This window comes from Pagrus pagrus (assembly GCF_965226575.1).
Source record: "Pagrus pagrus genome assembly, chromosome: 2".
Taxonomy (NCBI): domain Eukaryota; kingdom Metazoa; phylum Chordata; class Actinopteri; order Spariformes; family Sparidae; genus Pagrus; species Pagrus pagrus.
The window spans coordinates 13,298,730-13,326,699 of record NC_140186.1 but is presented as its reverse complement, the minus strand read 5'-3'; the positions used below and the strand labels follow the sequence as shown (position 1 = coordinate 13,326,699).

At 43.3% G+C, this 27,970-nt stretch overlaps 1 protein-coding gene across 3 annotated transcripts in view; it reads left to right on the top strand.

Moving 5' to 3' along the window:
• mxd4 (MAX dimerization protein 4) overlaps nucleotides 1–27,970 on the top strand; it is a gene marked incomplete at its 5' end in the record, with an annotated part of 47,568 nt that overhangs the window by 14,341 nt on the left and 5,257 nt on the right. The window contains 5 exons of one of the 3 annotated variants that reach the window (XM_084363701.1): nucleotides 8,002–8,250; nucleotides 8,852–8,951; nucleotides 12,616–12,645; nucleotides 25,076–25,190; nucleotides 26,751–26,913. In XM_084363701.1, coding sequence (XP_084219827.1) covers nucleotides 8,187–8,250; nucleotides 8,852–8,951; nucleotides 12,616–12,645; nucleotides 25,076–25,190; nucleotides 26,751–26,913 — 472 coding nt within the window. Of the gene's footprint in view, nucleotides 1–8,001; nucleotides 8,251–8,851; nucleotides 8,952–12,615; nucleotides 12,646–25,075; nucleotides 25,191–25,598; nucleotides 25,737–26,750; nucleotides 26,914–27,970 lie in introns of those variants that run through there. The other 2 variants (XM_084363700.1, XM_084363702.1) reach the window with 2 other exon arrangements.

Sequence of the window (27,970 nt, the reverse complement as noted above, 5' to 3'; positions counted from 1 at the left end):
CGGCCTTCTGGAGTCAGCTGACAGGGACACCACTAAATGTTGCTGCAAAACATAAACATAAAGATCGACCACAATGATTGTGGAAGGAAAATGTCTAGACCGACTGCAACAATATGTGCGTGTGAATGTGCGTGGGTGAACTGCCCTATACATCTGAGATATTCTGGTTGAAAGAATGAAATTAAATCCCACGGACTGAGGTTTGCAGCGCCGCAACATCAAAGCTTTCAAGTCGGGGCTGAGATGAGTCTCAGGCTTACAGAGGTTTCGATATGTGATGCAAACTGCCAGCTTTACCATGAGAGCGCCCTGCCTTAAAATCAAAATAACATGATGCGGTAGACTACACAGAACCTCTTTGTGCTCTTCAGGGCTGAAACATTCATTCACTGTGATAGAAAATTGCTCAAACAAATGATTGAATTTCAAGTTTAATGTTGTAAAGTAACATTTGTTTTTGCTGTTTTAATTGAACACTGAAAGGCAGATAACTAACGCACATTGGATCACGCAATTGGATGTTTGGATTGCGGTAGGCATACACACCCCACCTCGCCCTTTAAGAACATTTCCAGACAGTTAACCTGTTGGTATTTCTCTGGTACGTCACCACCTATGACACATAGGATGCTCCTGAAAACACACTGGGGGGGAGGGGGGATGATTCGAGGTGTAACTTCAGTGACTAATGTGTCGGTGTCTACGACGCAAGCCATGTGGTGTGTTGCATCAAGCTAAAGCTGAATGGAAAATTGTGGATTGCAGGTGTCAGGAGCACCTTTTTGTCATGGGACGTACAATTAGTCCTGTGAACACAAGATGTTGTTCGAGACTAATCAGACCGTGCTCTCATTATGGGAATGAACGCTGGATTTCTGATCTTAGCCTTGTAATAGGCTTTACCTCCATCAGCTCAGGGTTTTAGCATCTTTTTCAACACAGGGAGACCTATAGGCTTGATTTGTATTTAAAAAAAAAGCTTTAAAAATAATCTGATCATGGGCCCGTGCAATGCAAAATGTGTCCGTGGACTTTTGCCGTCACTGCAGTTACACTACAGGGGCATTAATAGGACTAATCCTGATTACATGTGGAACCAAGATGGTTGAAAGCAGCCTACAGTAACTGACCTTTGGCCTAAAGGATGGACAGCATATGGGAGGAAGGTAGTCAGTAAACAATCAGTGTCCACAAGATAAACAATCTGCAGTCCCTCCTCCCTCGTCTCTCAATGGCTTTCTTTCTTCTTGATCAACAGTCACTGGAGTCATATTAGCACACTGTACCAGAGCTTGGCATGGTTTAAGGAGACCTATTATGCTTTTTTTTTTTTTTCCCTTTCCTTCAGTGTGTTTTGCCCAAGCGGGAGCTCATCTCTCCCACAGAAAACGCCTCGTCAGTAGTCCCGCCTTTAATTACGTGACTTCTCGACATCGCACTACGTCACCATGTCACACATTTGCATAATTTCATGGCAGAAGTGAAGCTAACTGGAAGCTGAAAACACGACAAAACTGACCAGCGACACTGTGATCAGTGCTGGCTCAGGCGTGTGTGAGCTGACCAATCAGAGCAGACTGGGTAATCAGCAGGAGGCCTTAAAGAGACAGGAGCTAAAAGAGAACGTCACAGAGGGGGGATGGACAGTATGAGAAAACTGATGCATTTTTTTGAGTATTAAAGGCATGTAAACATATTCTAGTAGTAACCTAAAATATTATGATCCTGAAGACATAATATGTCTAATTTAATAAGAAAACACTGCAGGAAAAGGGTGTTTAATATTGATGTTCAGTAAGTGGGCTATCCCTACAGTTTGCACATTAAAGGCACTCAGGTTCTTCACTGAGATGGTGGTGATTAAGATTTGGTCTTAAGAAAACAATCCTTTTTAAAGAGAGGTAAAAAAAATAATAAATGACACAAACTGTTAATGACACACAGTGCTCGTCCGTCCTGGCTCCAGACTATTTATCGTTGTCTTTTAAAGACTATAAGACTCGGGTAACTTCTGAGTCTCCAGACCATTTACTGGTGAAGGTTTCATGAGCCACAAGCTCAACTGTAAATGCAGAGTGACAGAGGAGTCTCGTGTAAAAAAGGAACCACCCTCCAGTCGCATATTGAAAGCATTTGGGTTATTTCCTGAGAACATCACTTTGATTGGGGGATTATCACTTTGAGACCGCCTGCTGTGGTTCAGGAAGCAGAAAACACATGTTGCTGATATTTTGTTCCTCGGTTATGCCTAAATATGGAAATCGAGTGAAGCAGGAGAATGAAACCTGACATTGTCATATCATGAAGTCGATTCTTTTTATGACTGATGAATATTGCACATGGCTGAACTGTAAATTTTGGCCCTGTTTTGTATGTGTTTTCCATTTTTTATTCATTCCTTAATTCAGGTATTTGTCATTTACCTTGTTTATATTTAACATAAAAAATAGCTGTGAATTGGAGAATATAATTATTATCTTTTCAATTCCTAAAAAAAGGACCTTTAGTGGAGTCTCAGTTCTTGTTGGTGGTTACATGTGGAAGACTTCTGCAGAGTTTCAGCACAGGCCTTAGTGTGGTACGTATTAAATTTAACTCAAAACAGTTTGCCTAGTAACATACAAGTAAACAAGGGAAAAGGGAAATGAGAAAATTATGATAGTGCCTTAAAAGACCACAATGAAGCCTGTAGTTTCAGTTGAGTCTGAAATAGTTATATATATACACATATATATATGTTTTATGCTCACAATTAACCAAATATAAATATATAATAGTGGTGCATGGTACCGTGCTTAATTTGTAGTTACTAAAATCTAAATAAAAAATGCTGAGCCTCGATATTCAATATTCAGATATTCATCAACATCCCCTCTCACTTTATATAATGACCTTCATTTTTAAAAGTGTAGTCATAATGCTCTTGTTTATATTACAGATCGGATCACTGGTTACCGGCAGGATCGACAGGGTCGAGATGTTTGGCTAAGATGGACCGATAGATGGAGGAAAACAAAGAAAGAGTGGAGAGAGTAGTCATTTGGCTGACAGGCCCGAGGCAATGAGCAATGCAAGGCCTGAGCCACTCTGATCATAGAGCATGCAGATGATAAGTCTATAAATAGAAACATGCAGCAGGAGGGACAAAGGCTATTTCCTTGCATATGATGCAATGGATGGTTGAATTTCGATAATGTAATGAGCGTTTAAGAGCATGACCTGTTATCATCGCAATTTGTTTTTCATCTATTTTGCCTAAATGACATAAAACATGCAAGCATGATCACTGATCATATTATATTTAAATGAAATGTCACGAGATTAGGCTGCTAAGTGCTAAACACACGTCACCATGTGGGTTTGAGGAGCAGATAAAGAACAGCTTACTCCAAAAACTCTATGTTTTTGTCAGGAAATATTATTGTGCCAATAGAAAAACACAAGTTAAAGCATCCAGGAAACACTGCATAGAAAAACAACAACCGTGAATATAGATACCAAGAAAACTGATGATCCATTTAGGCTATGATTGGGCTTCTTTATGACAGTGAAAATGCTTCTGCTGATCAAAAGGATTTGCATTTGCAGATGTCTACATGTCAGTGGTACAGTTTCCATTCTAGAAGATATTACAATTGTGATATTAACAGTCCTTTCCCAGATAAGGCTGTTATTTTAAAGTCTTCCACACTCTCGTTATTACCTTTATTTTAACAGGGCAGTGTACCAAACTAAACCAATAAAATGTATTATGATACATATAAAGCAAGAATTCTGATAAAAACACCTACAGTTGTAATGCTCAGCGATTAAATGGATTAAAACGACAACATTCACATTGCTCAATATCTATTAAAAAGCATTTAAATTGATTAAAAGAGATCAACTTTGTACTTTGTGATCCATTTGTACGGTGCATAGTGTTTTAGAGCCATTTTCCAGATCTCAGTATTTACAAAACAGGGTAAAAAAAATAGTCTTGATGAACTAATGTTCAAGATGATGAATGCCTGCTTACATAACAGATCCATGGCAGGTCAAGGTCAACTTTCTCATGACCCCGGGTGAGGTTAAACAAATGCTCACACAACAAAACCTGAAGAGACACCGTGTGACTCCATAAACCTGTGACCTCCTGCGAAGACTGAAATAAGCTACAGATGTACAAAGTCCAGCTCAGAGTGAATTGGCATGACTGCATATGTGGGCCTATGATAAGAAATGCACAAGTGGCATAACGTCTCTGTAATTACCCCGGTAATAGTCATGAGGTGTAGTCCTAACACAGCAGCAGGCTTGACCAGAAATGTAATAGCTGAGCTGTTGTGAAATACTCGCACTGTACGTGTGTCTGGGCTATATTTTCGTTATGACTGTGCAGCGGCTGCACTGCTTCAAACGAGGATGTAGTGCAGCTAATTTGGTCTCCTGTTTACTGTGTCTTCATAACACCATGAAGAACGTACATGCAGACACGAAAGCGAACGTTATTCTCCTGTGAAAAGCTGTCATACCTCCTCATAAATAAATCATTATTTTCTATTGAGCTTGAGGGACAAAAGCAAAAAAAAAAATCTCTGCTATTCTGATGAGAACATTGTGAATTAAAACTAGAAGGAGAGATCATTAATCAATTCCACCCCCCTAAACATAAGTGGGTATTAAAAGGACAAACAAAAGATACCTAACACAACATGATCCAGGTCTGCATCATGGCAACAACGAAATATTTGTGAATCACAAAGGGAGTTCAACAGAAGTTACCGCTCCATTCAGACGACACTTAAATTAAGTCATGCAAAACGAAGGCAGGCCAAAAAAAACAGGAAATAAAAGCCCTTGATATACATAAATTCATTTACAGTTTCTTTTGCAGCTGAATGTGGTTTCTGCATGGCTTCAGCTGGGTGGACCAAATATAATCACAATTTCTGTAAATGTCAAACCATCGACATTCACCTGCATCCTGAATGTCTTTTAAAGTTTTCACTCACATTTACACTTGTTTATTCTGCACACCCAGCTAAAACAAATGCAGTATACTACAATAGTTCTGCAATTAATCCTACCTTTGTGACATTTATAATGTTGAGTCTGTGTCAAACTGTTTCAGAGAGATGTTGATTTAACTTTATGGTCAATTAGAAATATTAGAAACACCTCTGAGTATACAGCATTGGCTTGATGTAAATAAACTGCCAAAACCAAATAACAGAATCCATATTGTAGAAAGAGATATTTCCATGTCCTTTTTCATTATAAAGCAGATGCAACATAAATACTGTAAAAGTATCAAAACACTTTATCCACAGATAAATGCTCACAGCTTGTATTCAGAAACTGTGCCTTAAAACAAGCAGTCGTGACCTCTTTAAGGTTGTGATACCACAACTATACAGTCACTGCGCATAGCCACGGCCCCAGCACAGTCGTGGTTGCAAAAATGTGATCAGAGTCAATGCAGAAACCATCCACTATAAAGAAAATAGAGTGGAGCTCAATGTGGTAGCTACCAGCTGTTGAAATCTTGGCAATAATGGGCAAAGAGGTTGAATTTACCAGCTCCAGAAGCTGTTACTGCTAACACGGTAGGTCATTAATCCAAAATACCAGCGTCTGTCCCTCCATCCCAGTCTGTTAGTCCAATTTACTGCACAGAAAGCCATATTATTTATTCAATATGTGCATTAAAAATTGTCCAAAAGGCATCAAAGCCACAAACACGGCCAAAAAGTGAAGATCAGTGACTGAAATTAGCTGAGGGGGGGCTTAAAGAGACAGGATATAATGGATACAGTACATTTTTAGCTGCACTAATATATTTCCACCAGTGTTTTTGTGGCTGCTAGTTGCAATCATACACAGCTTTACACATTTAAGGTTTTTGTTGTTGTTTTTTTTAATTCACACATCCCACTTGCGAAACTGTTCACTTGTAAAAAGCTGACAGCAATAAACTTAACCAGCAATTTGCACTGACTGAAATCTTGCAATCCATGATAAACTGTCTGCACTGCAGGTCCCACTGGGATCCTGCGTGACACTTATTACCAAGAAACTACAACAAAAACAATGTTTGTGGCTCTGGTCCTCAAGGGCCTGCTCCTCATCAGTCATACTAAAAGTCACTTCCCTCATTGTGACGCCTTTGTGATTTCTTCAGAATACACTCCAACAATCTGAGGCACAAACATCTGGCTGCTACATATAAACTGCCTGCCATGCAGATCAGCCCACATTTAGACTCTTCAAGCACTCCTGCTAAGATATTCATAACCCTCTCATTGCTCTTGCAAAGTGACACGTTTGCTCGTGACCACAATTGAAGCATGATACACAGTGGAAAAACAAAATGAAGTAACATAAGTTTTGACTCTGTTGGGATTGGTCCTCTGAAATGAAGCACTGGTGCTAAATCCGGAGGCAGAAGAAGCTATTACCAGAGGTGTAGACTCGAGTCACATGACTTGGCCCTCAGTCAGCCGTGAGTCATGAATCTGATGACATTAGACGTTAATTAAACAAAATTTAAAAAGACGTGCACAACTGGACTTTGACCGCAACACCAAACACTTATAACTTCACTTGGACTTCAGCCTCTCAACTTGAACTGTCCTATATTCTCCCCAAGCAGATAAACGTTTGTTTTGTCAGGCAAACAGTAAGTATTCGCATTCAAGAAGCTGAAACTAGAATATTATTGGCAATATGTAAGAACTGGCCACCTACTGAAACCATATTCAACAAAAAGGGGACAGCATATCACCAGAGTAAATGCTGACTGCTGCCAACTGTAGCTGCCATTAGCTAGTTAGCTCAGTTAGCCATGTAGCTAGCAAGCTGGACTGGGAGCTTGGAGCACCGGGGAAATGTTGGTGTTTACACTGCTAGCACAGGAGCTTTGGAGCCAGGAAGGGGCTGGGGCTCGCTGGTTAGCATACTAAACATGCTTTGTAGCACAGATGTCATAATGTCAAAACTGTTATTCTTTTACATTCTGTTGATAATTTTAGTTAAGTTTTTAATATTTTCAACCACAATTCTTATATAATATATACATATTGCACCTTTAAACAAGTGATCACTTACTAAAATTATAGATGAATTTTATGTCAAAGTGTTTCAGCTCTGTGTCACAGTAGTAACATACAGTACAGAGACACTAAACTAAAATTTTGCTTTTAATTATTCAAAGTTGTTTTTGAGTAATGAATAAGATTTTTTAAAAGCACTTATTACCTATGCATATAGATTATTCTGTTTAAACTCATAAAATGGCATTACTTTTTGTGAAAGATGCTTAATGACTAGCAAAATACTAAAAAAAGAAAACCAAGTTTAGGACTTAATGGCAAAAACCTGAGACTTGTTTGTTGGCTGCAGAACAACAGCACTGGCCCGGATCTAGCTGTGGTTGTTTAAAAAAAAAAAAAAAGTTCAAGTTTTCCATTCTTCTGTACATGCAACTAATGCTTTAGCTCATTTTGTATCTGCAGAGCTCATAAGCCATTTCAGTTTCTGCAGCCTCACACAACACTTTCATGATGAGTTGGACAGGAAGTGAATACAAAACACAAGCCCTGTGGGTAATTCTGCTATGTCACACTCTCTTATGGGAAACAGCTGACGTATATTATAACAGCCTTGCTGACTGACTGGCCGTTGAATATAGTTTACTCACGCTCCAAATCCAAAAGCGTACTTTTTTTTTTGAGAAGTTATCACATTTGGCAACCAAAACAACACCCCAAGTTCAACTATGACACACGCCCAGAATTCCTCCCAGCCAATCAGAGGCCGCCTGTGTCCGTGTCAAACCACTCAGCTGCGGAGGGGGCGGGCGGCTCGGGCTGTTGCTAGGGTATGTCCCTAATGACTTTTACACTGTCGAACCAATCAAATCGCGCCTCACCGTCCTCAGCCTGCTCATAGGCTAAGACAACCCGGAGAACCCACCCGCCGGCTTTTCTGATTTGCCAAAGGTGCGATCAGTCACCTCCCCTGAGTTTTAGTTAGGTGCTGTTGATACTGACTGTAGTTTGGAGTCATCAAGACTCAGAACTGAATATAGCAGCGCTCATACATCGCTGTGACACAGTTTTTAAACTCTCCATTCCATTACTTCATGACGTGTACATTTGTGTAAATAGATTACTTCTATTTTTTTATAACGAGACAACAACAAGATGGAACTTAATTCTCTTTTAATTCTGCTGGAGGCTGCAGAGTACTTGGAAAGAAGAGACAGAGGTATTTCGAGCTTAACTGACAAGTTGACAGCATTTCTAAGCTAACGTCCAGCTCGTGAATGGAGCGTTGAGGATGGCAGCTAGCTTAATATTCTGTGTATGTGTAAAGTTTTAACGTGCCCGGACACAGTGCAGGTATGATGTCACTTTACAGACAATGGGACATGGGGCAGGCGATTGGGAGCAAAGTGGACCTAGCAGCCTGTATGCTAGGAAAGGACAGCTTTATTTTATGACTTGGAAGCGTGTCATGTGTTTATGAGCCGTGTTTGCTGTGTGTCTGACACAGGACGTGTGTTGTGTTCACTCAGAACGCGCTGTGTTTTGTGCGTTAGCTCGTCGGAAACGAGTAAACAAGAGTGACATTGAAAATGTGAGCCTGTGTCAGAATGACAGATGCTTCAAACACGCTCACGTAGCCTTATGTGAAATATAGACCTCGATGGAGGTCTGTATGGCTGTATTGGAAGCGATTATTGATGACCGATCACGCTTTGCTCCCCTAGCCTCTCCCAGCAATGTCATGTTTTGCTATGTGACTCACTGACAGCTTATTCTCTGCACGGTGCATTAACATGTATCTTGTTTGTTTCTCTCCATAGAGGCAGAGCACGGCTATGCGTCTGTTTTACCGTACAGTAGCGACTTTTCCAGAAAGAAAACGAAAGCCTCGCCAATTTCCAGAAAAACTCAGAACAATAGGTAAATATAACTCTCGCTGTTTCACCCCCCCACATTTGTTTCACCTTATAGGGTAAAAAAAAACACACACACACGCACACAAGTGGAGCAGGAGAGCTGTTTCCATGCACACTGCCATCTCTCTGCTGCCTGCCTGCCTGCCTGGGCTGGGCTCTCTGTTTTGGTCTGTCCAATAAACACTGCCACGCGTACACTGTCAACTCTGCTGCTCCCACTCTCTCTCTGTTTCACACACACAGGCTCTCTCTCTCTCACACACATACACACACACCTCAAACCCTCCCCGAGCTAAGACAACACACATGGACGTGTAATAACCTTTCATTTCTGCACCCTGTCTCACACGGTTATCACTCAAACACCAGTGCAGAGCTTTGAAATGCCTTTTTATTTTCATGTGGGTTTTGGTGTGTGTGTGTGTGTGATGTCAAATGAAAGTGTCCTTCCTCCACCTCCTCACACGCGGTTTTTTTTTTAGATTTGCACCGTTGCCGTCGTGGATCGAAGCTCCTGATCGGAAGTATCGATTGCTTTTCATTCTCTCCTCATTAAAGTGTCATTAAGGCGGGTTCGTGCAGAGTTTGACCCCATTCATGTGCTGTTACAGCCTGCAGATACTGCTGCAAGGCCATAAAATAATACAGGAGGACATGAGTTTCACTTTCGGGTTGGACAGCTGGTTAAAGGTCATTAAAACCTCAGCACGTTAACCTTTAATTGTAATCATTATTGACTAATCTGCCAATTATGTTATTGATTAATCAATTAATTGTTTTGCCTATTAGATTAAAAAAAAGGAATTTCCCACTTAAATCACTTGATTTGTCCAACCATCAATCCAAAAGCCAAAGATTCTTAGCTGTCAGTCATGCATAATTCAATCGATTATCTTACGATCAATTAATTGATTAATCTTTTCTTTCACTATGTTTTTCTAAGAGGGTTTAAACTGATTGGATCAATATTGGGCGCGCCCTCATCATGAATCCCTTTTCTCTTGAAGTCACATGACCCTAACTTGGGGACTTTACATCCCAGGCTACATGTAAATACACGTTCATAGGATTATTTCATATCTCACTCTTCTGTTAATGTTTTTTAGTTGAAATTCTCCTGAAACATTTGCGTGAAGTTTCATCACCGAGAGCTCTGGCACATCAAGATCTGATGAAAAAGTCAAATCTCCCGTTGGCTAATGTTAGTTTAGGGAAGCGCAGTGTATTTCCTCAGTAGTGAGTTACGTCAGTGCACGTACGGCATAGTATCACTGTTGTCATTACACTCCCTTTAAAGGCGTAGACTTTTGTGAATTTGAAACTGATATTGTTATGAATGACAACGCACTCTCCTCCACATTCCTTTTATTCAGTCTCTGACAGAGGAGCACAATTATTTTAAAGTGTGTGTTAGTGTGTGTGAGGGTGTGTGTGGCGATGTGGCAGGTGGGTGTGGTGGCTGAAACAGACACTTACACACTGTGACACACACCAGCACCAGGCCTGCTTCCCCCCCAACTTCTTCTAGTGACTGCACCGAGGGCAAATTCCCCAATTCCCTTTATACTCTCCTGCAGTTTTTTTTTTTTAAACATCAACAGGATGTTGGGAGAAGTGAAGTAAAAACACGTTTCATGTTTGAACTTTAAATGTATTTTCAGCTGAACAGAAGCTGGCTGTTGGTTGAGCGGCACAATGCTTTGCTTTGTAGAAGCAGAAACTGGTGTTTCAGCGTTTGATATCACGATTTAAATCTGCGAATTAAAACAGATAACATGTTTTGCCATGGTGCAATATTCAGAGCATGTGGAGGGGGAAAAAAGTCTGCACACAGAGAGAAGAAACCCTGCTGGAGACTCCTTTTTGCTTTTACTCGTAGACTGCTCTTAAATCAAAATGCTCCTTAAAAAAAAGACAGAGTTTTCCTGCTGCACCCCCTTGTCACGCTAGATATGAAATTAAAAGTATAAATAGAGCAGATGACATGAAAAAACCTGCTTTGCTTCTTTTGGATCCATGAAATCCTACGCTGCCAATGTGCGAGAACATATGCGAGGTGCTCTGAGGACGAGCAGCGTTTGGCAGCGCTACGCTCCATAAAAAGGGTGATATAAGGCTAATTCACAGGCCTTTGATCAGCAGGGCCAAGTTTATGACAGCAGAGACATTTGCATGCCACATCATTCTTTTACATAACATGTAAAGGTGTGTGTTAACCATGTGCATACTCTTCCTTGTCAGTCTGCTATATGATTTCCTGGTCATGCCCTGTGCTTTGACTGGGGCGTTTCCCCAATTAGAGGGGAAACGTTTGAATAGCAAAACTTCCTGCATGATGACATAAAGCTCTTTGTTGTCCTTTTTGGATCAAGTTTATTCGCAGCAGTGCGACATCCAGAGCTCCGTCTGGGATGTTTTTGTGCAGACGCCACATTATCCCAGTTGCACGTTCAACTTTTTTTTTTTTTTTCGCTGTGCAGAAGTCTCCTCGACACAGCTGTGGGAACCACTGCTTCACGAGCACAAGGGCTCTCAAACAGCGGAAAAAAATTTGAAAAGGCTTGTTGTCTGTCTGGCCTTTTGTTGTTGCTGTTTTTGTTTTTATTGCCGTGGTGGTATCCATGGCGGTCTCATGAACAGAGGGCCTGTTTCAGATGGACTGCAGTGCCCTCGCTGCACATCAGGACAGGGGCTCTCCTCGGAATAGCCCACACGCTGAGGAATTCTGCAGCGTCTCGGCCTCCAGACGTCTGAGTGTGTTTTTATCCCATGTCCATGCTGTGTGCGGCAACACCAGCAGTGTGTGTGTGTGCGCATGCTGTTTGTGTGTGTGTGTGAGAGAGGGGGGGAGTGTGTAGGGTGGGGGGTTGTTGTGCAGTGTCACAAATACTGCTCTCTCTCTCTCCCAGGGTCATTTTTGCCCTCCGCTCACACTATCTGACAGATGTCACACAGACATGGAAAAAGATTTAAAAAGCTCTGTTTTTCAACACTTGGTGTTTGTGACCTTAATTCTAGAGCACGACCAGTCCTCTGTTTTTGAGGCCTGATATAAATATGTAACCGAGGCAGAATATTTTACACTTTAACCACAAGCTTTATTGTCAAAAATGACACCGGCGCACTGAAAGAGTAAACTTTACGGGGAAAGTCTAAGTGACCCCAAACATATTTTTCTGCATTATAACATCCCAAAAATATATATATCTGTGCATATCCAGCAACATGAACGCCAACAGCGATATATGTGTGATAGGCCAACATCGACCAACAGATACATCGGTCAGGCTCCACTTAAATCCTCTGCAAATGAATGAATGTGCAGCATATAAAACCCGTTATTTACATTTTCTCTCAGGTAAAACTTTATTGTACAGCAGCAGCTTACAGCAAAATTCAAAAGCCTTGAAGCCTGAAGCCAGAGGCGAATCGACACAGTTCTTTGATGTCTTGACATATTTTTTCCCGAATGTTCCTCAGATCTCCTGTTTCTTCCAAACTTCTTACTTTCATCTGTCTCATGTTGAGATCAAAACATTTAGTAACCAGGCCTCACACCTTGGGATTATTCATCACACCACATCCTGACTCTCATCTGATTTTAAGTCTTTGTAGTATTGTGGCGCAACTGACGCTAATCCTTGTCTTTTGTCTGTGTGTCCTTTCAGATCGTCGCACAATGAGCTGGAGAAACACAGGTGAGGTGACATCTGAGGCCCTTTGACCTCTCTCACGTTTTGTCTGATTTGCATGCGCCCAGCCCCCTTTGAGTTCCTGATATTACTGTTACCGTCACATGTCGGATGTTTTCCTCTCCGTCAAAAGCTCCAGATCGGATCGGGGGGTCATCTTCAGAGAGATTTAATCAATTAATTTGTTGTGTCTGAAAATGGATAACAGGCTGATTTCAAAGAGCACCCTCATGTTGATTAGATCTGTCTTCATTTTGTACGGATGAAGCTCGTTACCTTGTATAGAGAGGGAATCCTGTCAGTAATGTGATAATCCGGCCCAGACTGACGCCGTGAACAGAGGCGGTTTGAATCTAGCCCTCTCCCATAGACGGCACGCGCACACTCATGCATCTTACTCCAGTTCACAAACATTGGTTTTTTTTCAGCTCATGGTGATGTGATATCCTCGCTCATTAAAGGCACCGACGTCTGTTCTTGCTCTGTTTTGACTTCACCAACAGGGGAAGTGACTTTACAGATCTTAAGGGGTTTCTTGTCAGGAAGCAAAAGCCCCTCTTTGATACAAAGAAGCCGAGCTGCTTTCAGGAAAATGTTTTTTTTCTTTGGTGCTTTTTTGCATCAAGGTCACCCAAAGCTTTTTTTTTTTTTTTTTTTAAAAACTGCCAGCTACAGAGGATTTAGGAAACAGCTGATGTGACTATCAGCATGTGAGCAAAGGCCGAGAGGGGCGTGTCAGGGCTGTGTGTGCATGACACACTGTCAACCAAGTCGAACGATCGGGGTTTGCCAGTCACATGTCTGTGAGTGAGTAATGGATGTGTTGTAGTGCAGAGAGAGACAAGTGCAGACATATTCCTCCCTGACCTGGGAGACAGAGAAGGCCCCTGCTGATTATTACACACTGCAGGTGTTGAGACACGACAGTTACCTCAGCGTCCGGAGACGGGTGTGGTCATGGTTACCAGCAAAGTGACGTCCAGTCAAACTGACAAATGCAAGTGCCAGTAAAGTCTTCCATAATCAGGTTACTCACTTCCTTTGCCATCACTAGCCACAAGTTTTCAGAGAAGACTTTTTTTTTTTAACATCTGGCACTGTGTCATGACTTCTCTTATCTGTTCACTGTTGCTTTGGTTAGACGTAAGAATTTAAATAAAAATACAAACAAATGCAGGTCACACTGCAACGCTTCTTAGCGACTAGTGACGCGTTTTTGAAAGTAATTCCCTGCCGTCGTTTTTCTTTCACCCGTGACCGTGGAAATATTTCAACCAATTTTTTTTGTAATGACAGGCCCCGCAGTGCTAGTCATCATTGTGATCCTTTGCAACATAACGCATCCAACACCTCCAACATACAAGTTGACTTCAGGCTTTAGGACAGTCATCTACAGTGTATTATTCCTGCTGCAGTTTGTTTAATTAATTAAGTTCACCAGCTGGAAATTAGTCGACAACAATTTTAATGTTATTTTCAAGCAAAAGTGACAAACATTTGCTGTTTTCAGCTCCTCAAATCTGAGGGTTTTTTGCCGATTTCCTTAGTTTTGTATGAAGTGTATTGAAATCTTTTGTTTTTTTGATATTGGTTGAGCAAAACAAGCACATGAAGGACGTGCAACAGGCCTTTTTCAGTGTGTTGTTACAATTTAGAGACCAATAGAGCTGCAACAAATAGTTCATCAAAATAAATTAGAGTTTGATAATTGACTAATCATTTGATACACTTTTTGATCAAGTTTGTCAAACTCTTGCTGCTTTTTAAATGTGAGGATTTGTTGCCTTTGTTTGTCATTAATGACCGTAAATGAAGAGTTTTGGTGTTTTGGACCATTGATCGTACAAACGAAGCAATTTGAAGACGTCACTTTGAGCTCTGGTGAATTGTGATGAGTGTTTTTCACAATAATTTTACATTTTGTACAAAGATTAATCGATTTATTGTGAAATCAAACAGCAGATTAATCAATAACCAAAAAAATGTGTTAAATGCAGCCATACAAAGCAAATTAATTAACGTCTGAAGAAATATACAAGAGAGTGATTCAAAGCGAAACATTCGATTCGTTCCGGCCCTACTGGTATGGTACTCAAAGGAATTTTCAGTATCCTCGGTTGATCTCTGTCTGTCTGTTGCTGATTCATAAGAAAAGTCCTGTTCCTTTCCAGCCGTCCTGTTCAACCAGTTTTAATGTGCATCCACTCTGAGCTTCAGCCATGTCTAATCTACGGCAGCCCTGGTATCGTTTCCAAAAGCTCGACCTCCCTCACGCCCTCAAACGCCACTCCAGGGAGGTGCTGCTGCTTGAGCCCTGACTCACTGTCTTTGTTTGGTCATGTGTCGGTGTGTTTGGTTCACGCTGGTGCAGCACAGAGCCATCCTTGTGTTTGTACATTCACATGGCAGACAAGGTGACTGATGAATGTCTGGTTCAGACGCCGGAAGGCCCTGAACATATTATGAATAGTCAAATAGTAGTTTACGATTGCTATCTTGCAAGCAAGGATGAGTGTACATGCAACTGATACCAGATGTTCTGTAGGAATATCAGAATTGTATAAGAAAATATCAGCATTTTTTCCACAATGCCCATTTTTTTCTAACAAAACAAGCCAAAGTTTGGAGAATTTTGTCTAAAAATTTGACAAAATCACCAGAAATTCAATACAGTCTTTTGACACCCAGCCCACCTCTGACTCATCTGTCCATTTTAAGCCAGTGTCAGTGTCTAATGTGACAACTTTCATGTGTTCTCTTGCCTAAATTTATCTCCTTCCTGTGGACATCAGGCTCTCATATGCATGCTAGGTGTCTCTCATGAAACTGACCGCTGCCTTGGCAGCCGTTCAGGAGGCGCCCTGCATATATTTGTGCCCTGCTATCAGAGTGAGACGTCTGGGCGGGTGCCAGCAGCGTCCCACAGGGTCGCCTGTCCTGACATAACCCGCTTATCTGCTGCAGCCCGAGCGCGGCTGTGACAGCTCTGTATAGACCATCTCGAGGGTGACTCTGCTGCTTTTTTATTCTCTCATCATTGCATCGGCTGCACAGAATCAGCTTGACGTTTCTGTGCAACCAAATGCTACTGTGTGGTTGTTCTCGCTGGCATTGCTTCCTTCCCATTTCTGACTTCAACCGCTCTCGATCGTGCCTATGACGACTCTTCCACGCCACAAGTTTCCTTCTCTTGAAACGCCAAGACATTGCGAAACTGCAGAGGTTTTGTTTTCCCACATATCACCTGTTTACAGGAAACCTGAGTCCACTCATCTCAGGCCTCTATCTGGTATGTTCGTGCTGCTTCCCTCAATTGAAAAAAGGATTTACAGTTTCTATTTTTACCTCTCCAGACACAGACACCGCCCATGACTGTCAGGTGCTCTTGGTTTCATTTCTGAGATCAGCCAGAATGATGCTCAAAGTTTGCACATTTGTTTCAACAAACAGGATTCTCTTACAACGTGCGTCAGGCGACAGATAATGTGCAGCAACTGTGTGACACCTTTTGAACTTAACTTTAAATTTACATGCACTTCATGGCCACAGGAGCAGGCACTCAGTTTGTCACGGTCTAATCTTCTCTCTAATTAAATTTACTCTCCCAGTGTCTCGTACTCCCAGCTGTGATGGATGACTTATTTGGCTTCGAGGAACTCTTTCCCCTCGAGTGGAGCTCGGCTCCTGTGTGTGTGCGTGTCTGTGTGTGTGTATAGGCCAGACGGGCACTTCACTGAGCTGTTTGAGTTACGGCGGCGTATCGGTGGGAGGGAGAGCCGTCCTGTTACTTCACCTCCATGCCTTCTCTCTTTGTCTCCGTCTTTCTCCGGAGTCCACATCTGTTTTTTCTGTTATTTTTTCCCTCCTCCTCCTCATTGTGGCTCTCTTTTCTCACCCCTAAAAACTGTCTGAGTCAGCAGAAACCTGAGGCAGTAAGAAGGAGAAAGGCAGCGCTCGCTCCTCACAGAGGGCCTTTATCACTCTATACTGGCCCTCCTGCCAAAACTCATCTGTGCCCGTTTCTCTGCTTTTGAGGTATAAATCTTCTTTTGTGACAGGCCAGGCTTTGATGGGCCTGTTAATCCTGTTAATCTGCATTTTAATGCGGATTATAAACTGCACAGCCGTTGTAAATACATCTGAAGTTAAGGTCACACTGTGTCCACATCCTGCTTTTAAAAACGAAAGCGTTCTTTAAAGAGTTAAATGTCATGTTTGTCTCTTGCAGACAGCTTTGTAAACAAAGTGGGACGCTTCTTGATTCCTTCCAGTTTGGATTTTTTGGTGTGGCATTCACATGCTCACATGATTGCACGCGGGGTTTTGTAGTTCCTCAAACGCCACACTGTCAGTTACATTCCTCACGTGTGTGCGCGGTGACCTGGAGTCATTAGGGCCTGCATGGGCAGCTTATAAGCCAGAGTAATGAGTGTTGTCCTGTACACGCTCGGATCATGAAGGCACATGAAGGTCCAGGCGGTAATCTGTAGCGACATGTATGTTTCACATGAAATCAGTGAACTTCAACTTAAGTTAAAATTAAGGTATATGCACTTTAATATTGAGATATTGCTTTCAAAAATAAAACCATTTATAATGTAAGGCTATCTCGTGTGGCAAAACTGGTCGACACATTTCTGTCCTCTCCTCATATATTTCGTCATATTGCCCAACCTTACGTCAGACTTTGTCCAAACTGTTCTTGTGCGTTTACTGAAGTGGGTGGATGTGGCCTCAGGACAGTCTGGGCTGTAACTCTTGAGAGGCTGCTGTATATGGACAAAGAGCCCTAAACCAGCCACAGCTGGAGGTCAGCAGCAGAGGTCACATGTGGAATTTCTCCACCCTAAGGTCACCGGGCGCTGAGAAGCTCTCCGGCCTGCTCAGGTCACGCCCGGCCACGATCGCAGCGAGGCTGCACGTACGTACACGGTCTGTTGACGATTGTGTGTTTGCGTAAGGCCCGTGGAGGATCTTCTCAGGCTTTTTGTCGCACGGAGATATTTGAGAACGTAGACCTACAGTACATTTAGGTGAGAACGTTCCTGCTCCCTCTCAGGTGTTGGCGCTGTAGGGTGCTGCACCTTTCTGTGTCAGTGAACTTGTTTCACCGCCACAAAGCAGCTGATGCTCCTGAAAACAAGAGCACAGGACACACTTTTAATAGCAAGGTGCGTACACAGCTTTGGGGTGGGTTTGAAGGGTAAGGAAAGACAATTAGAGAAAGAAGAAAAAACGGTTGGGGGTCCCTCAGGCCTTGTGCGAGCCTGGGGAAGTGTAGACATTCTTGAGCGTTGCCGAAGGGAGCGACGGGAGGCGGTGCAGGACGTGGCTGCTCTGTGTGTCGAGCATGCAGCCTGAAATTCAGGTCAGCGGAGTATGCACACATACGCTGGAATGCAGAGTTAAGTAAGAGAGGCTGTTTAGGGGGGAGAGTCGGTGGGCGGATGGGGGTCACATAACTAGCAGGCCGAGCTGAATGCCCCGCTTCCACGTTCGGCGCTCGCTTGTGTTTTTGGCAAGCAGGGAGTCACAAGCGAATATTTGTTTGATTATGCATTGATAGAGCGGATTAGAGCTGCAGGCGGTCTGTCACTCGTCAATCTGTTTTCGTCTCTCCTTTATTCTCTCTGGTGCGGTTTTAGTTTTAAATACAACAACGGCAGTTTGTGAACGTTTTGGCTCACAATCTGGATCATTTTGTGCAGTAGAAATGTTTCCTCTTCTGTTTTTTATCGAGACTCTCAGACTGGACCCCACCCCACCTCCTTCCAGACGTAAACAGACAAAGTTTTACACTAAACATGGAAGCTGGAAACATCCTCTCATGCCACCAGATTCCTACGTGTTAATCATTGACGAGGAGTCATTATAGAGCCAGAGCTCCCCTCGTCAGGGGAATGTGTTTATTGAGCTCGCTGAACTTGTCTCTGCTAGTCCGTCCGACGTGTGCAGATGTACTTTTCGGTGCGCACTCAGCGGAAGGCAATTAATGTCCAGGTCTGTCATTTGACATTGTGTTGAAATGATTCAGAGATGCACAGGGAGACCTTTCTTCAGCCCTCCCTCTGTTTGCTCACACGCTCTGCTCTTTAAATTCTATCTGACATCTGTTTTTCTGTTAGCACCAGTGTAAAACGGCTGTGCTGGGGAAGGGATTTTGTAATGATCCACGCTCTCTCACAGGGGATCGTTTTAGTACAAGCCAAAAACTCAAATGAATCTAATTGCTAGGCATCCCCCCTGTACGCCCAGTGGAAATTCCAGTTTGTTTTGTGGAAATACTACTACACCGAGTGTGCTACCTAATTCTGCAGTTTCCTGTGTTTTTAATCACCAGCAAAGCACGCAGAGCTCGTTGGAGCTGTGAAGTAAGCAGGCCCCTCCCTCTGCGTGCTGCTGCTGTTGTGGTTGTTTGCTGCTTGCGTGTGAGAGCAGAGTCATGTGAGAACGAGCTCCATATTCCTGCCGCCAGGAGAATGTGTTATGGGGGGGGGACTTGTATTTGTCTGTCTCGGCTCACAGTTGTCACAGCACACATTAGGTGGGTGCGGCGTCCTCGATGACAGAAAACAAATACAGCTCAACTTGTATCAGCGTGATAAAAGCGTCTCGTGCCTCCCTGGGTGTCTCTGGTGTCTCAGACACGGGAGGCGCGGCAAACCGCTCAGCCAGTTTCGTCTTATTTTTCTGCCCTCTGACGGCACATCAGAAATCTGTTCAATGTAAACACGTTGAGGGCAGGGCAGGATGGTGACTGATGAAGGGCTGCTGAAAGGCCCAGTGTGTGTGTGTGTGTGTGTGTGTTGTGTTTGTCGGCCGGCCCCTGGGTAGGGTCCCTCCATCTGCGTCGTACTCCCCCAGGAACCTGCCAGCCAGATGTGGAGCCACTTCACTGGCAACCCCAAATTCCACCACCTCAAACTTGGTGATCCACACTCACGCAACGCAGCCCCCACTTTCACTTCACATAACAGTGCCGCGCTGTAAACAAGCAGCCAGACGCATAAAGCTTTTGCTTTGGATAAGGTGTTTTCGGATCCTTCTGAAAAGTCAAGTGATAAATGAAGGCTTTAAATACAAAATAAGATATTTAACATATGAAAGTGTTACTGGGGTTTTTTAAGGGAAAAGAAGAAACATTCGCTTTTAGTACACCTTGAATCTTTTTTTTTTTTGTAGCCATAATTTCTATCTGTAACCACTGTACTCACGAAGGTAACTGTTGATGTCTAGAAACAGCAAGTCTGATGCAGCCAGATGTTCATACAGCCTTTGAACCAACTTAGTGGTTAGGCCTGAAAAAAAAAAAAAAGAGCATGTTCGGAGGTAAAACTAAAAGTGAAAACATCCAAAATGTAAGTTATCCTGTAAGTAGGAAAATACAGTAGATCAGACGTCTTTTTAGCAATGTTATCGTGTATTCAGATCTCTGGCCCAAACTTAAAAAAAAAGATCCACATTAGAACTGGCTGGAATCCTTTAAGCCCTTAAAAACACAGTTTAAGGGCTTAAAGACATTTTGTCAAATTGATAGATTGCATTTTCAGATTAAGTCACTATTGTTCCTGCTTAAAGCCGAGCAGGCCGGGCAGTGAATCCCTCATGCTGATGTCTCGTGGGCTCGAGTCAAAACAACACCAGGGGCCTGGTATAGCATTTTCTTTTCTCTAGACTCAGCGGGGAACAAACCGAGTCAGCTCTGGCGGCGAGAGGAAACATTGCCGTGGTGTTTCTGATGACCTTTGACCTTAGTTTAGCGGCTTTGGCTCCTCGCCAGACAAGCCACTCGGCCCTGTGCGTATGGGTTGAGGAATGCGCTGGGCTGCAGCGAGCTCATTAAACAGTGCAGTGAGTGAGGGGTGAAGGCCCGTTGTTTGCACTGGCTTGCCTTCTCAGGCCCTGCAGCTCATTGTGTACCAATGGCTCTCCAATCCCAGATCTGGGTGTGTGTGTGTATGTGTGTTTGTGGAGACACTGTGAAAACTGGTCACGGTCACCTCTTTTCACTGGTGCAGAACACATAACTATCCTTTCATTATACGCAGGCTGCTGCAGATACACTGCTCGCCTTTGACTTAAGCAGCAAAACAAGATATCTCATGGTTCTTCCAAGGCCCAAAGTGTGAGCAGCACATCTGTGAGAGTCTGCACCCAGTAACCCTGGAGCGTAAGTCGGCAGTTCAAATGGCTCGTTCCAGTTTCAGAAGCGTGCAGCGTTTGGAGCAAAAGTTACTTTTTGTCGCTCTCCCTCTCCTCTGCATTCGCTTTGTTTTGGCACTGATGGAGAGGGAAGAAGAGGGGGGAGGGCCGGAGATCAGACAGGAATCATCCCGTGGTACTCTGCACGTGAGAACAGTCAGGTGGTCACTTCCCCTGCGGACACGACTTCAGAGCAAATCAAATTGCAGATTTACTATTAAATCCTCAGCTGCAGAGAAATTAAAGGCAGTGTTTTGTTTTGTTGTTGCTTTTGCAGTTTTCAGTTCTCGCAAAGTCACAATAACTTTTCAGTGATAAAATGCTGCTTTTGCACCATAACAGTGCACAAGAAAATTGCCTTAAAATTAGACTATTTGAGTTTTAAAAGCACGTATCTCGAGTGTCTCTGTCCATTGTACATAAACATCGTTGACACACACGAGCCAGGAATCTGCCTTCACTACAAAACCTTATGTGACTCCACACAAATAGTCCCGCACTGTGACACTATTCATTACTGGAATATGAAAGGACCGTCCTATTTTCAAGCCAGACAAATTGGAAAATTTGACGTGATTCAAAACCACGTGGGCCAGGCGCTGCCGTTCACGTTCATCTGGTGCCACACTTTGCACGGCTGTTTGAGGCAATCTGATAAACATTGCGTGACCAGGGCTCGGCTCAGGAATAACAAACGTGAGTGAGAGAGGGTCCTGACCCCCAGCTCCAAATCTGCTGTGTGCACTCGAAGGAAAAAAAAAAGCAAGTGTGTCTCTCGACAGGGGAACATGTGCCGCTGGGAGGGAGCTGTCAGGGACACGCTGCCGGGTTTAACCAGGTCCTGTCTTATTGATATGCATCAGAAACATGAAGCTTTTGGATAGAAGGGAGATGTGAAGCATTTAATGCATCTGCAAGAGAAGCTCAATTAAAAGAAAGAGCTTGTTAACGTCTATTCAAAAGCTGCAGTTGGGTAGTAGGGAGAGAAAAGTGCCACTAAGAAGTGCTTCCTTGAGTACCGTCAGCGTTAGGTTGCCAAATCTTCAACCATTACTGTAAAAATCAGACTACTTGTTAAAGGGGCTGTATCTGAGAATTTTATTTTAAAACATTCAAAAAATTAACTAAAATTATCAACAGAATGAGAATGGATAACAGTTTTAATGTGATGATGTCTCTGTATTGTGTTGCAGAGATATTGACTTAAATTAGCATGCTAACCAGCTAGCCGCGGTCCGTCCTGGTCCAAAACTCCTGTGCTCACAGTGTAAACACCAACACTTCCCCTGGTCCCGAGCTCCCAGTCCGGCCCACTAGCTGCACGGCCAACTGTGCTAACTAGCTAAGGGCAGCTATGGTTAGCAGTAGTTAGCGGTTACTCTGGCGATACGCTGCCCCCTATTTGTTTTGAATATGAATTTGACAGGTGGCCAATTCTTACATATTACACCTTTTAATGTTGCATTGATTTCTTTTTTTAAATCATAATATCAAGCCATTTCTATTTAGAGGCAAAATTTTAGCCAGAAGCTAAATTTCCTTAATCGTGTAAACTCCTCAGTGTTCCTGAGATACTTTAGATCATCTGTTAGGAATGGCATATTCCATAATATCCTTTTGGTTGGATTTTAATTGTTCTTGAAAGGTTTTCCTTTAGTGAAACTCAATAAAAACATGGGTACGGTTTTCCTCCAGGTCACCTGGTTGTCTGCCTTTGATTTAAGGTGTAATGAAAAGAAGCGGTATTTTCTGCAGTCTTGAATACCAAACAGTGCAGACATTCATGTTTGTTTTCATGTGGTAAAAGCAATGGTGAAAGTGCATCTGTGCACATTTCTATCCCTCTGCATGCCAGGTAAAATATGTGGTGAGCACACAGGTGGGGCCTGTGATGAATAAGTCGGTAAAAACGCCAGAGTTTTCTTGGAAGGGAGGAGGGCAGAGTATTCGGGGGAACGCCTTGTTTTTGTTTTTCATTACAAGAGAGGGAGAGAGGGGGGGAGCGGGGTGCAAGATGGTGGCCCATTGGCTCAAGTTACCCTTTGGATGATGTGTGTGGAGCGCTGCCTAGTGCAGCTGAGCACACTGCACTCAAAGAGGCCTTTTTTCAACCCAAGTGAAAGTCATCCACGAGCTCGGACCCCGCTCCCTTCCAAAAAAACACTCCTAGCTTCTCCCCCAGACCCCCAGCTCCTTCCTGCCCTGCTTCCCCTGGCCAGAGTCCAAGTGCTTCATGTGGCTCGACTGGGGCAGGTTGGAGGTGGGCCCCCGCCCCTGTCCTCAGAAGACACTTGTTTTCCAGTGGGATGGGGTGTGTTGGTGTTGGCAGGGTGGAGCGGAGGGGTTCGGCTGATGGGGGGGAGGAATTGCCCCCTGGGAGAGGAGGAAATAAAAGACCAAGAGCACTTTCACACGCCCTGTTTTTGGGAGTGCCTGTATGCACCTGTAGAGAGGTAGAGATGGTTTAAAGGGCACTTTTGTTAATCCTCTTTATGTATATATTTAAAAATCCGGGGCATTTTTATAGCTACAGCCAAATCCCAGGAAATTAAAGATGCAAGTATCTTTTAAGGATTATAATATTTAGTCACTGAGACTCTCCTGTTGCCCAAAGGCCGCCTCTGCTGACCTCTAACTGAAACAGACGGGGCTAGTGAGAGGGTCCTATTCTATGTGGGAAACACAGGCGACGCCCTTCCTGAAAAAGAAACAGGGAAAAGACTCTGTGTGTGTGTCTGTGTGTGTGTGTGCATGTGTAAAGAGTGTGTTCTTGTGTACTCGCTGTGTTCCCCCGTGTGCTCTGCTCTGCTGCCGGCCCCTGAGAGCTTCATTTCTCTGATTAGGTTTATTGTGCTTGCAGCGATGGCCAGTGGAGACCTTGCATTGTTGGAGTTTGTTTACCGTTCAGACAGAGTTAGCCAAAGGAACGGGAGAAAATGGGGGAAGGCTAGCTCAGAACAAAGGAACGGTTCATGGACAAGCTTGACTAATGGATGATTGAAAGGCCTTTATGAACAAATCTGAATGGACCAAGGACAGACGGGAGGGTAATCTGCTGATAAAAATGTTATAAATAAAAAGCAGCCCTTTGAAATAAAACACAATATCCATGCAAAGTAAGTCAGCGTCCGCACCGAAGTTCACTTGGACTTCTCGTCACCGTCACTGAATTAAATGCCGCATCCAGGGAGCTGTTTACTTATGAGGGTCCAGGGTTGTTGGCCTGGAGGACTTTGGCAGGGATGCAGGGTTTTCCGAGGCCACAGTTTGCGTCTTGAGCGACCAGAGCGGATGAGAAAGTTCTCATGGCCGTCATTTTGGTCAAAAATGATTTTTGCACCTGGTCACTGTGGGTTAAGGACTCTTCCTCTGTTACTTTGAGGCCAGTAGGTTGCACTGAGGCATCTGGCAACTACAAACCCCCAATAAAAACAGTGCGATCATTTGCAAACGAAAGGTTTTTACAAAGTCTCCCTGAGCCCATGTGGTAATCATGAGTTTCTCATAGTGGTGAACCACGCCCCGTCCTCGCTTATGAACGACTGAGCGAAAATGAAGAGCTTGTACAAACGAGGCATTTAACCATCGCTTTGCAGTAAAAAAAACGAGTCTCAGAAAGGTTTGGTGGTGTTTTCAGAGTCTCCAGAACTCGTCCGATTTACGAGTGAGATCATGAGTCAGTCGTTCATGTACAGCAAATTAAAGTGCAGTTTGGGAAGACCCCGTTGCAAATCTTGGTCCATTCTGCACAACTAAATATCGGCCTCAAATCACGCTGCTCTAAATTTAATTACATGGGATTCAGACTATTTATTCATTGGAACTTCTGACATGATAAAAAATAATTAAATTTGAAGTTGAAGAGGGAAGACGGAAGAGGATGAAACCTCTAACAGGGATTTAAAAGTGGTTCGCCGGAGCCTCTGCAAGCTTTTGAACACGTGTAACCAGCAAAACTCTGATTTCCCTCAGCCCGTTGAACATGCAGCTTCTCACACTCAATCCAAAAGTCACAAGTGAAACCAAACCAGCAGAGCATCAACCCAGATCATGTAGTACTCAGTTTTCCATCACAAGAGGAGAACATGACACTCAGAGTGTGGGAGGAACAGTATTTGTTTCGCCCTTCAGGGACATAAGGGATAAGCTCTCGACAGTCTGTTTGTGTAGGTGCCTTCTCACTTTTCTGCTGGTGGATGTCTGCTGACTCACCCTTGTGCTTGTGTGTTTGCAGACGTGCCAAACTACGGCTGTACTTGGAGCAGCTGAAGAAGCTGGTGCCTTTAGGTCCAGACAGCACGAGACACACCACACTGAGCTTGCTGAAAAGGGCCAAGATGCACATCAAGGTACTTTAAAAAAAAACAAACAAAAAAACCCACAGCCACATAAAAGAAAAAGTGCTCGAGACATATCTGATTGAAGTTAGCCTTTCAGAGCCATCATTTATTATGTGTTCACTAAAAAATGTCAAACATCTGCTGGCTCCACCTCAAATCATCCTCAGCAATTTGAAGATGTTCCCCCTCAGACCTGGTTAGACCTAAAAAAAAAAAAAAATAGATCAATGAAAAATAATTCAAAGAGGCAATATAATTGTCATTGCAGCTCTAGTGTGAAGAATAAGGAGATAAAAGTCCCTCGAAAAAGCTTCGTGAGCGCCAAACTCATGCTCTACTTCTCCTGTTTCTCTGAGCTGTTTGGTTTTCTGCCTTGCCTTCTTTAAGTGTTATATTGTTGTCTAATCTTTCAATCAGAGCGGTTCAGGGCCTGCCAGAAAAAATTGCTCCCAAGACTGAAAGGAAAAAAGAAAACCCTAACAAACGAGTCAACAAAGTGGAATATGCAGGACATTTGGTGGCTGATCTTCAGATATGTGAAAGCACATAATTGGATGTTAGGTTTGTTAAACTCCTCCTTCTACGGTTCATTAACTGTTGCAGCTCGCTCACACTGAGAGACATGGAAGATACTTTCAAGGGCTCAACAAAACTTTGAACATCAGCGTTTGCAGAGCATTATCTGATCCTTAACGTCACGCAGAGGATGGGCCATAAATCTTAAGTGCAGTTTAGGACATGCTGTACTGATCTAGCTGTTTACAAGCAGCAACAGTGCGGTTGGTGGAAAATCCAGACGTAGCGAGTTTTAACCCTTCATTTCCTGTTTATCATGTGTGTCCCCTCTGCTCAGACAAATTCCGCTAATTCTCGTAGCTGTTATTGAGTCTTCTCGTATCAGGAGGGGCGAGGCTTCGCTTTGATTCACCACCGAAAACTTTCATATGCAAATGAGTGCAAAATCTAATCCCAAGTTGAGTCAAATCTTCACAAGATTTGATGTTTATTTTTACCCTCTAACCTCCGAACGTCACACGGCCACATGGCTGCTTCCTTATAACATGTTGAAATTTGCTCTCGTTCGTGTCTTTGGCAGGAGATGATAGAAAACAAAACTGATTTCATAAGCCTGCACAGTCATATGTCATAAGACCACGAACATCACCTGGAATGAACTCGAATCCTTGCAACAGAAATGATCCTTCAAAAACAATATGATAATCTTCTCTTGTATACTTGTGCTCACTTCTTATCTTTTAATGTACATTGACACTTTTAAATGGTGTTGTTTAAAAGAGTTTTGTGGGAAGATAAAGTGCACAAAGTACAAAAAATGTGGTTGTATATGTAGGTAGTTTATTTAAAGGGTATCTCCACCAATTTTACACATTAAAGTGTGTCCACAGGTCTTGGGGAGTACTACTGCATACGTGAAAAAAGTTGTATAAAGCCTTTTGTGGCTCCAGAGGAAGCTGAATGTAAAAATCGATAAAGCAGGACCAGACACATCACCTATTTAGTCCACTTTATCACTGATTCTTCTTCTCCTTCATTTATGTGTCACTGCAGAAGCTGGAAGAGCAGGACAGGAAGGCTTTAAATGTGAAGGAGCAGCTGCAGAGAGAGCACCGCTACCTCAAACGTCGCCTGGAGCAGCTTTCTGTGTCCGGATCCGTTGAGCGCATCCGCACCGACAGCATGGGCTCCACCATCTCTACCGACTCAGAGCAAGGTACGCTGACTCAAACGCCAAAGTAAAGTGGGTTTAGACGGCGTGCCATGTTCTGAAACGCTTTAAATGAAACTGTAGCTTCATTCTAGAGAATAATACGTCACTCACAAGCGCTCAGAAACTCACAATGTGCAGCTGCGCTGTATCATGTTGACAGCCCTGGGCATTGTTGTGTAACAAAGAGATGTAAATCAAATGTAAAACCTTGTGATGCAAATCAATAACGACCAAGGTATGGCTCAGGCTGACACGTACACTGTATACCCTGCAGCTACAGTATATCTGGAAATAACTGCTATTCGTGCTTTCACCTCCAGTTTCACCTCCAACCCATTCAGAGCTGTTTGCTGTTTGCATTCCTCTCGCTGTCCACTGATAAACTCTGAGCTTCACTGAGAGACAAGTGAAAAACAACTCGATGATTAGCCCCGGGCCTTGTTTGCAGGCGATGCCCCGGGGTCAGAGGTTAACGCCTCAGATTGCAGGTGAAGAAATGTAGCTCTGCCCTTTAGCTACTGATGACAGGAGACTACGTTTCATCTGGTCTACTGTGGACTGGTGCAGGTTGGCTGGAATCTGTATTGGCGAGTCTCGTCTAGATCTTTGCACTGATCAGATACCACATGATTTATTTATTAGAAACGAGACCACTCTGCTTCCCGGCGGCATCCCGTACCAATGTGTACCGTGTCAATATCCATAAACTGCTAGCGACTTGTGTAACTTCAAGCACATCCATACAGGGTTAGCAGGATACACTATATAATATTATATTTTCAGCGCAGTAGTTTTGGATCTATGCCGACCAATACACAAAGTGCAGGTTCAAAAGTTCAAAATTAGGTTTCTGAACCGGAACAGGACCAGATTGAAAATGTGTGCCCTCATTCCCATATCTCATCCTGTCTCACCCCTCTCTATGATCCAGTGTGGCCGTTCAGAACAGCTACAAACGCTTCATGTGGTCTTATGATCCACTTCTGTTTGACCATAACTCGAGCTGAAGGGATGCAACGTGCTGCACACCAGTGTCACAGACTCCCCTGAAATGCTTAGC